Source organism: Stylophora pistillata, chromosome 9 (genome assembly GCF_964205215.1).
Source record: "Stylophora pistillata chromosome 9, jaStyPist1.2, whole genome shotgun sequence".
Classification (NCBI taxonomy): domain Eukaryota; kingdom Metazoa; phylum Cnidaria; class Anthozoa; order Scleractinia; family Pocilloporidae; genus Stylophora; species Stylophora pistillata.
Window position 1 is genome coordinate 27,339,361 of NC_142527.1, and position 11,314 is coordinate 27,350,674.

General features: G+C 34.4%; 1 protein-coding gene across 4 annotated transcripts in view; it reads right to left on the bottom strand.

Annotated features, from left to right (window-relative positions):
• Positions 1 to 11,219, bottom strand: part of LOC111322395 (scm-like with four MBT domains protein 1) — a 30,490-nt gene extending 19,271 nt beyond the window's left edge. For 3 of the 4 annotated variants that reach the window (XM_022925477.2, XM_022925476.2, XM_022925475.2), the window contains exons 1-5: positions 11,103 to 11,219; positions 9,762 to 9,789; positions 7,941 to 8,122; positions 1,822 to 1,962; positions 728 to 788 (exon numbers count right to left, since the gene is read on the bottom strand). In XM_022925477.2, the coding sequence (XP_022781212.2) occupies positions 728 to 788; positions 1,822 to 1,962; positions 7,941 to 8,122; positions 9,762 to 9,789; positions 11,103 to 11,165 (475 nt within the window). In that variant the 5' untranslated portion in view covers positions 11,166 to 11,219. Of the gene's footprint in view, positions 1 to 727; positions 789 to 1,821; positions 1,963 to 7,940; positions 8,123 to 8,873; positions 9,015 to 9,761; positions 9,790 to 11,102 lie in introns of those variants that run through there. The other variant, XM_088732744.1, reaches the window with a different exon arrangement.
• Positions 11,220 to 11,314: the final 95 nt, after the last annotated feature.

An 11,314-nucleotide genomic window follows, 5' to 3' on the forward strand; every position in this document is an offset into this window, starting at 1 on the left:
GGCAAGACTGTGAAATACCAAATAAATACAGTCAACTTTCTCCTAAGTGGACACCCTTTGGAATTGGAAAAAGAATTACTCCTGCAAGCAGAGACCAATGAACAATAGGATGGATGTCCACTTATGGGAGAGTATTATAGCAGACTCATCAAATCAATGGACAGCCTGCTTTCCCGTGGACAAATGGAGATTTGATGAAACCAACCCCACTGTTCTGTTGCTCTGTCAAATAGTTATATTTTTATTGATTTGCAAATTCAAGACTAATGTAAATTATTATCCGTGGGGTGTCCACTTACAAGAGAGCATAAACAAAATTAAAATCCAATTTTTTCTTTCAAAAGGGTCTGCATTTGCTTATATAAGAGTGTCTTCTTACAAGAGATTTTGGAAGGGAGGCAAAAGGGGAATTGAAAAAAGTGTCCATAAGTAGAGCTGTCCACTTACGAGGTGTCAGTTAATTAACAGAGACTTGACTGTAATTGGTTATCAACTTGAATTTTATCAGAATACGACATCGCCAGAGTGAAATGATATTTTCACATTTAAGATTGGCCCTTTGGCCATTTAGCAAGCTGGAACGATACACAGATTTCACTCTGGATAAATGCCCATTGCTAAGCAATGCAGCTTATCTTATCCCAAGCAGGCAAACACTTGACCCTTGTGACCTTCAAGTTGATAATCAACTACAATGAGTGATTTATATCACAAAAGCTGACTTTACCCATGTTTTCCGGGAGTGGCTCCTCCTCTGGAACTTCCTCTTTGGGTTTCTCTTCCTTAACCTGTAAACAAGGAAACATTTTCTAATCAGTTCTGGCTGGAATTTGGGGGATTTTCAAGCATGCAAAAACAGATGACATTGCTGTCTGGACCACCCAGACCCTCAAGTCATGTCCAGAAAGAGAAAAAAGCCAAATAAAAAACAGAGAAACCATGCCAGCAAACCAAAAAAACCAGGGTAAATTTTAAGTAGCAAGTAAAATGACAGTGCATCAACACTCAATTCCAAACTTCATTCTAAAGCACTTTTATCAACCCCAAAAACCCTAAGACTAAAGAGTGACTAGCATTGAATTTCTCCTATCAGTTACACAGCTGAGTCTTTTATTACAGTCACGAGAATAAAGGAAACGATCGCCAATCTAGGACACTTGGATGAGAACCATCTTCCCCTTGTCAGTACCAAAGGGAATGTTTACAGAAAGGTATGGAGAATATAGACGCTGATGGTAGGGCATAAAGGTTTAAGTGTCAAGTTTTGAAACTCTTGGATGGAGAACAAATTGATGTTTTGCATGATTACTTTTGTTAGCAAGGATTTCATTAATTTCAGGAGTAAGCATATATTAGGACATAAGCAGGTGAAAGACAGTTCAGTGGATATCAATGCAGATTTGTCACCAGTCTTTCTCTTCTGTTCATTTAACATGATGCCAAGCAAACTGATCGTGTTGTTGATTGAACTGTTAGAACTTGTTACAAAAATCACCCAACAACCAAAAAGGGGAAAAAATATCGAAAAATAACACCTTTAATGATGACTGCCTTTGGAACATATTGAATGTTTTCCAAAAAAAAAAAAAACGCACAATCCGGGAGGTGGAATGGCCAATTAGCAGCCAGCTCCATGGAGGAGAGTAACCACTGGAATTCACCAGTTACCAGTGCTACCATTATCAGAGTCAGAGGCTTGTGATTTACAAACTTTTCTCATGTTTTTCCCAACATCATGTGTAAAGTGATAGAAAGTGGGGTCTATTGTTTAAATAACTGACTTGTACTGCATACTAGAGTTAGTACAATCATTTGGCCAACCTGCTCAGTTGTTGGTTTTCCTTTGTTAGACCCATCACCTTTTTCCACTGCAGGGCCTGCTTCTGGGCTGTCGTAATTACGTGTTTCTTCCTCACCATAGAAGGCCAGGATTTCATCCTGCCTTTGTTCCTCAACCTCTCCCTAAAAGTGGTCCAAGTCCAAATAATCATATCATGTACGTACAGGTAAAAACTAATGATCATGCAATATTCACAAAGCTGTGCTTTAAGCAAAATTTAAGGGAGCCCAGTCCTCTGAAACTGTGAAATCCAGGGTGCCCAGCATATGCTTTTTATGAAAAAACTAAGATTCCTGAGTCACCCAAGAGCGATTAAAGTAATGCGCCAGGGGCCATCCGGCACTGCTAGACCACAGCCCTGATTCAAGTACAATCCAGGAAAAATAGCTGCACTTGTTGTATGCTAAACCATTCTTGAATTCTTGAATTTTGATTATGTCATGGTTTTATGTGACATCATCAACATTAAAAAATAAGGAATTATCAATTCTTTTGAGATTTTCTTTTTGTTAGTTGTTAGAACCATTGAAGACTTATCTTTTTATAAATTTTCAGTTTAACAGAATCGAACCCAGCCCACAGTAGAGGGAGCTGAGTGCTCTCACCACTGTGCCATTCGTGCTCCCTTTTGATAAAGCAAGGTTGAATTTTTAAGCTTTTATGTGACACAATATTAAAATTGCAGCTGAGAATGCGGTCACGTAGATTGAAAAAGTGACTTAGGCGCTGAGATTTCACAATCTGAACAGTCCTCATATGAGAATAAGTACAAGACTAAGTATAAATGTTCATGGCCCCTCAGAAGATGACTACAGACTTTTTATTACAAAACTCAATGGTATATGCTTTTGTTAGCTTCTGGCCGCCATATTTGTGCCCCTCAGAGGGACACAAAAATGCAGCTCCCTATGATGCATTTACATTTACATTTATATAGTGCAGACTTCTATGTGGATATGTTCAGTCGCGCTTAACAGTATTGTAAGGTTGAGATCGGACGTCAGCATTTTTATCAGGTGCCTCTGGTAGCCGCTTCAGTCCATGTAGCGATCTCACCTTCCCACCCATCCCACTCCAGGGAGGACATCCACTACACAGTAATCTTGTGCATGGGAAATTTATGTCTCCTACCCCTAACCCTGTGGGAGACGGGACCTACGGCTTCACGTCTTATCCGAGAAGACGAAGCAATGTGAGTGAAGCCTTCTAAATTTGAGTAAAACATTTTTTCTAGCATCTCCCTATCTTTGCAAAAGTGTTTGAATGGTCATCTTCTTTTATCTCTTTGATTCTTGACTTTATTTGTTGAATGGTTTTGATGATGGTCTAACAGTGAAACCAGCGATACAGTGTATATGTTGTAGTTCAATTTTATCTTTGGTTTAATTTTTTTTAAACAGGTTTAAAATTTTTAAGCGCACAGTTCATTCTTATTTATTTCCTGTCTTACATGTAAAATGTACTCTGTATAAAATAAAGTTGTATTTTTAAGGTGTCCACATTCTAGCAAATGTTCATTTTACTGGTTGCAGTTAAGATTAGGGTTAGGGTTGGGGTTAGGGAATGTATTGCAGCAGTGTATTCAAGCAAGAAAACCTTGAACTGTTTGAACTAGTCTAGCTCTTTTCTTCCTTTAAAAGTACTCAAATAATGTTTTTGCAACACATAAATTTTATTGTTGAGTCTTAAGTAACAAGCAATACAAAAATGGGAAGGTAGTGAAGTCATTCTTTATAATCTTAAATGTTACTAACAATGTTGTAAATGATGATTGTTCACAACGAACATGCTTCAATGTTCAATTTGAATTGTGTGCCTCTTTACAAGCAGTTGAAAATGGAATTTGCTTGTCATAATTTAATTTCACACAAGTTGCTGTACAAGGTTGTAACCTAGACGTTGCAATGTAACCTTGTATCACTCCAAATTGAGTGACAACTTTGGCATAGCCATTTTCTGTGGCAGTAATTTTTCTGATGGGCATATTTGGATGCATAGGTGTCTTTTTGTCAACTTAATCAATCTTTACAGAGACCATATCATCAACTTTGAAGGATTTGCCTTTGGAACTCTGCCGTGTTTGTTTTATCATTTTGTTGTTGTAATCTTCCTGATTTTCATTGATAGATTTATGCTTTTTTGTTTGTTCACCACTTATGGAGTGGGTACTTTCAGCTGACTCATTAGTAGTAATTGGAGATTGAACTTTAGTTTCCTGTTCAAGTGACAATGAAGGGGTAAGCTGCTCTCTGTGTGCCATAAACTGCCTCATAAGGACTTTGCTTGATTGCTCTGTGGTAGGCAATATTTCTTACATAAGCAGCTTCCATGGTATACTGGCACCATTTATTGGTTCCTTTATTGGTGGAAACTAAAAGTGCTCTCATGTCTTCTTTCCATGATCTGTTCGCCCTCTCAACTAGACCTTGCATTAAAGGCTGATAGTTTCGAAAGAAACTGTTTGGGGCTGCGTCGGTGGGAGTAACGAAATAATTTGGATATATCAACAAAGTTGAAATGGTAAATTGGCCACCATAATGATTACAAAAGCTGACGTTTCGAGCGTTAGCCCTTCGTCGGAGCGAAGGACCTTGCATTGTTGGAGTTCGTGGTGAGCCATGCCCTTGCTTAATCCCATTTTCCTTGCAGAATGCTCCATTTTTTTGTTTTTAAATACCTTTCCATTGTCAGTGAGAATCATTTTTGGGAAACCATATGTGTAACAGTATGTTTTTATGGCTCTCAGCACTTCATCAGCAGTTCTGTTTACAGGTGGTGAAACATAAACATATTTGGTATGATGATCTACGTTATTAATCGTCCAGGTATGAGGTTCTGTGCAGTTGCATGGACAGTTCCTGAAATCCATTAGGTCAATCTCAACAAGAGAAAGGAAATGCAGAGACTGAAGGGGTTTTTCTACCGTTTTCACACGACTGGTAATAGATTTTTGTTCAGCGCGAAAACGACATGAAGGAACAAACAGGCTGATTACTTTACTGTTGACTTCACTGTAGTTATTGTTGATCCATTTGCCGGATATCTGTCTTTCTCGGTGATTTATGCGTTTGTGTGCAAGGCTTAAAATGTTATGAAGCTATCCTTTGGGGATTACTTTTTTTTTGTCTTTCGTTATTAGCAAATCATTTTCATAGGACCAGTTCTTTCGCTTGAAAGTGTCCATCTCCCATTTGGTCATTTGTAAGTCGGTTTCTTCTCCTGAATCTAGTCCGAGGGACTTTTCTGTTTGCTGTTTTAAATATGTCTTCGCCTTGTCAAAAAAACTGTCGTCAATAAACAAAGTTACAAGTGCTTCATTTTTGGTTTGTTCCGCTTTTAAATCATGTAATTTTTTAAGAAAATTTTCTTTTGAGACGCATGAGTTCTCTGCTATTTTTTCTTTTGAAGTCCAAATTTGCATCAAATGTGCGTGCGTGTAAGCATACGAATATATTAATAATAAATTTGGCTGAGCAGCAGGGAGCCTGGGACTAATAAATTTTAATAGTGTAAAAAGTGGTGAGATTGTCAACGAAATCTAGCGTGGCCTAAAGGATTGAAGAGACGGCAACAGATTCTGAAGATGTTGGTGCATGGTTCAAGTCTAGGTGAGTTGAAATAATGATAGAGCGCCTAGTCTAAAGTCAGGAATTTAAAAAAAAAAAAACTGAGGAGTGTTAGGGGAATAGATAAGAAGAGATTAAGGAATAATACGGTGATGAGAGATAAACAGAGAAACATTGTTCTTTATCTCATGTCTACTTCTTTTTCAGAATTCCCCCCCAAAAAGCCAAGCCCCATTTTTCAATCCACACCCCAAAAATTGAAGGCCCTTTTTCAGACAGTTGATTGAAAACTGCCTTACAAAAATTAAACTGGTTTGAAAAAATTGAACTGGTTGAAAAAATTATGACCAGAGGAAAAAATTGAACTACAACATATATACATTATTATGTATATACTATTTAATCACACTTAATTTTTACCTCCCAGGAAAAAATAACCTATGCTCTGTCGCTTTTGCTATCTTAACAAAGAAAGTATAGAAGGAAAGGTTGGATGCCTAAAAATATATATTAAAAAAATATGGATAAATATTCAAATATATATTAAATATATCAAGTGTTCAAGGCAAGCTACATGTAAAAAAGAAAATAAAAACCTTGTTCACATATCCGCATCTCTCAGTTTTTGACACACTGTGTTCAGTGTTGTTACAAAATAAGTATTTGCCTTCTACAGGGTTCGTACACTTTTTCAGGCCAAAGATTCAAGGACTTTTCAAGGTCTTTCCAGGACCCTTCTTAGAAATTTCAAGGACTTTTTGTAATGACAATTTTACCTCAAAACCAAGAAAAATGTTTCTGTTAACATCTATGTTTTGGGTTTACTGATGGTGCAAAACATAAGCAGATATTTTTCGATGTTGTTCAATAAAAAATGAAGGACTTTCAAGGACCCAAAACGAAATTCAAGTACTTTCAAGGCCTTGAAATTGACCTCCTGAAATTCAAGGGTTTTCAAGATGCATACGAACCCTGCTTCTATGAAAAACAGGGCATTGATAATTAAGACTGTCTTCAAATTCTAAAATCATAAACATACGTAGAAATTGTATTGTAAGTTGTTATTTTTTTTAAAGGAAAAATTGGTCAGAATTGTAATTAGTACCATGGTTTCATTTTACAAATGAGTCATTACATTTTCATGAATCTTTTCCATTGCAATTTGGTGAGGAGTTTTAATCACTTCTAAAGAATTATTATATCACTAAGCAAGTTATTATAGGATTTCACAAACAGCCTTTCCTGTATTGTAAACAAATTGTTAAATCCTGTTATCAATGCACTGTGAATTGCTACACGAGAAATTCAATAGGAATAGTGTTCCAAACAAAAAAAAAAGTGAAAAAGAAACTATGGTAAAGAAATATTTTGAACTGAAACACTTAGAAATTACTGGGCAAATAGGTTGGGGTTTTGATATAAATTTCCATTTTTTTCACCCACACAATTAAAATGCACCAAAAACAAGGAAACATTCACTTGTTAAATTTTGACCTGAATATAGAAACTTTCACTACACTTGACTGCAGGTGTGTACATGTATATTACTGAGATCAGAGATAAACTCAGGGCTTACACTATATGAGAACAAATAAATGTGTTCTATGATTGTCCATTCATATGATTTTATTTTAGAACAATTGAAGTACTAAAATAAAATGAATTTTCTTTACTCCTTAACAAAAGAGAGATAGAAATTTAAATGAAAAATTTTCTAAAAAGCTATCCATATTCCCATGGCTACTGCTTTTGAAAAGAAGAAATTTTTGTCATAATTAAACTCAACCTCCTAGCATGCCACTTTCAATTTCCTATTGCTGCTACCATGGCAGCAGATGTTTGTGAAAAATATCAAGATGAAGATTGCAAAATCTAAGTTGAGCACTCAGGTATTGTCTGACATTTGAAGATCATTTAGTGAATTACTAATTTATTAGAAAGTTTCTAATATGGATGTGCATTACATTGTTTGAAGTAAGTTTCCTTTCATGATCATAGAAAAATTGTGGATTATTAGAAAGTTTCTCATATGGGTGTGCATTACGTTGTTTTCCAAGTCATTTTCTAGATTTAAAAATTCGTAGACATTTTTCACTCCTGTTTTTCTTTATTTCAGATTAAAACAAAATAACCATGAATAATATTATGTTGTAGTTCAATTTTTTACTTGGTTTTAAACTTTTCACACCAGTTTTGTGATCTTTATTTGTCCTGCATTCATTATCTTAAACCAAAACTGGTTTTGAAAAATGTTGATCCAAGGAATGTTTGACCCACCTAAAATTGAAACCTTATGATTAACATGGGAGGTGAGACTATTATGAAACAAACAGTTGTTAATTATTTTAAAACTATTGTAGTTATATCTAAACTCCATGGATGACCACAATTTTTCTATGATCATGAAAGGAAACTTGCTTCAAACTTTTCAATTATGTTCTGCAATGTACATAATTATATAATGATACCAATTTTTTGAACCAAATTAAATCAGAGGATCGTTATCAAAACCAACAACAAATCAAGAAGAGTACCTTGACACTGGATTGTTCTTGTTCTACAGGAGCTTTTACACTTGCTTCATCTGACTCTACAGCAGTCTTTGTGCAATCACCAGCTGATTTCTCGTCCTTTGTGTCCATGTCCACATTTTCTTCTGCTGGGACTGCTGGTGCAGCTGTTCCTGAATTCATCGGTAATGCTGTCTCATTGTTCCCTACACAAATTAAATCATTTTTGATTTTCATCAATGATACAGATCACTATTCTTGCATTTTTTGACATCATATTGCCAACATAGATCTATAAATACATGGTAGTACACTAAGAGAAATGGCGAGAAAGCCCCTAAGAAACAGTGGGGCTTAAAGTAAGGGTTTCCCTTAACTAGCTGTAATAATACTTACCATAATATTACAAATAAGATATAACTACATTTCATGCCAAAGAAATATGTTCATGAGCCTTCAGTTTTATATCTATGTTAGAGGCTTCAGACAAATTCAGATGAAACTGAAAATGAAATTTGTTTGAAAATAAGGAAAATACATATCAGGCTGGTTTAAAATCATTGGAACTATACATCTATATTAAACTTTCAAATAAATTTGAAATTACACTCAGTCTGAGACATAAAATTTGCATTTGCTCTGTTTAAGAACTACTATGGTTAGTACAAAATCAATATATTTGGAATAAAGGAAGTTTACTTGAATAAATTTGTTAAAAATCATTTTGACCTGACATGCATCTTGTACTTTAACATTTACATCTTCATTACTATGTGAACTACATTTGAAAAGGATAATTTTCATATGGATCAAGTATCATTAAGAATTTATAATAGCAGTGAGAGATTGACTGTTTTCAAAATATATGACTTTGTAATAAAAAATTGAATCAAATATTTGTGTATACTTTGATACAGTCTTGACTTCCTAAAGTTGGAATAACAGTTCATTACTTACATGTAGCTAAACTGGGTATTAGTTTCAAGTGAAATACATTATGTATTACACGACTGGCTGCTGCGCAACACAGGACATCACCAAATTTATCCAAAGAAATTTTGGTGACTCTCTAAATTACTGGCTCTTCCTCCTCATTCTCTAGTGAATATGAATACACAAAGTAGCAAATTCACATGGGGAGGAGCAGTCATATGACTGTCATTGATTTTGCATCAGGCAAGATAAGATTATTACCCAGGAAGTACAAAAAACAATGGCAGAGCATTAAGTTCTAAAGCTACTTCAATAGGATTAACATAACAGTATAGCATAGATATGTCTGATTGACTTCCTCTAAACTAATGAATTAATTCATATAAAAACAGAAGTCAAGTATTGGGCATGTTAACAACATAGTATTTTAGAAATACTAATTTCATATTTAATAGGCAGAATTTGGACAGTATCTATCATTTTAGTAATTGAAGATAAATACTACATGGTTTATTTTTGTCTAAACATTAGTAACTAAGAGATAAGGTCAATTTAAAATGTATAAAACGATGGCTGCCACAGAAATATGGTAAACTATGAAAGGAAATTGTTGAGTGTAAAAAGACATTTTCCGGGAGTTTTCTTGATATTCAGTGTACTTTTAAAAAATCCCAGATTAAAATCCAAGTTAGGTAAAAATCTGACTGAAAGGCACAGCTAAAAGAACTTAATATGAACAAGAAACTGCTTAAGAAGTATCAAAACTAAATATAATATTTTCATCAACCCTTTGTAAGCCTAATTATATTTTTTTACCAAGCTTGCCCCTTATAAATCTAATAAACCAAGTCATTTAATAACAAAAAGCAAAAAGTTTACCACAACATTTATTGAATGGTCTGAGTCACTAACCTGGTTTTTCTTGTGTGACCTTTTCTTCCTAAAAATTTCAAACAAAATTAAGCATAAATGAAAGGTATTGTCTATAGCAAGTCTCATTTTCTTAAGCTACAACCACACAATCATAATTGAGTTTTCTATCAATTGTCTTCAGTTTTTGAGTGTAATTTGCTGGGTTCAACAATAAATTAACAGACATTTCAATATTTACACATGGACAAAGAGTGTGCAAAGCAATATCCAGATACATGAACATACCTTTTGCTTAAGGGAAAAATTACCAACTAAGAGGCATGTTTAAAAGATCATTGTTCCTTTAAGTCAATGCATATGATTATCAACACATTAAAACAATGCATTAGAGTTTCTAAAAAAGACAGTATTGTACTCAAGTTTTATATGAGTAAGGATCAACACTACATTGTAAATTATCAAAGATATTTCAAGATCTATGGAAATATTCTTTTTACTCAAAGAAAAAATACTTTCCACACATACATATTTGAAATAGAAATAAAACAATAACAATCCAACAAGCAGTAAAACCATTATGACACTTAATTGATCCACATTCATGTTCTTTTACGCAAGACGAAAATGCAATTTCGTGTTAACGTGTATGTTGCAAGGACATTAAAAAAATAAACATCCACTAGCAAGTTCCAGGTATTTAATAATTAGAGGGAGAAAGGAGTATAGGTTAAGAGTTAGAATTATCCAAATTAAAGAAACAGAAATGGCACGATCGCTTTTTTTTTTCAATGAATGTGGTCCAGAAAATAATGTGTTCAGTTTAGTTCTGTCTAAAGTACCATTCACTTAAGCTCCCGTCACGTTTTAAAGTTTCTTTTCAACATCAACTGAAGTTTTCAAATACTTTTCAACAATAACGTCTTCGTTCAGTTGAACTACGATTCCTTGAAGAAGTTTGTAAAACCGTTTCCTTAAACATTATTTCAAAACCGAAATTATGTAAACAAATACTCTAAGCGAACTCATGTATGCTATTAGACAGATGTTTTACAACAATTCCTGAACAACCTCAAAATACGTTAAGACCAATTTCTATTAATTTGACACTAAACAAGAGCAACTTTTCTGCTAACTTGCCATCAATACGAATGGTCTTTTGGGTGTTGCTTGGTTTGGAAGCTTCTGTTTTCATGTCAATTTCTATTGTTCAGAAGACCAAAATTTTCTCGAAAAAGAATTTGTTCACGAACCAGAACAAAACAGGGAAAATCTTTGACCAAAATTTGGAGCAATCCTTAATTTAATATTCTGACCACTCTTCAACAGAACACATAATCTTTTTGTTGTTAAATTAGAACAAAATTCGAAGGAAATACTCACTGTTCGCGTCTCAGCTGTCGCCATCGTCGAGAATCCAACCTCGATTTCGTGCCGAAACGTCATGCCCAGTCCTAAAAGGGCTTGCCGCTGATGACGTACAAACAGAGTTTTTTAATTTTAAAGAAATCACCTTGAAAATTTTCAGATATTTTTACAACAATTTTCATAAACGCAAACATTTCCCAGTTTATTTAATTTTTCTCTCTTAATCT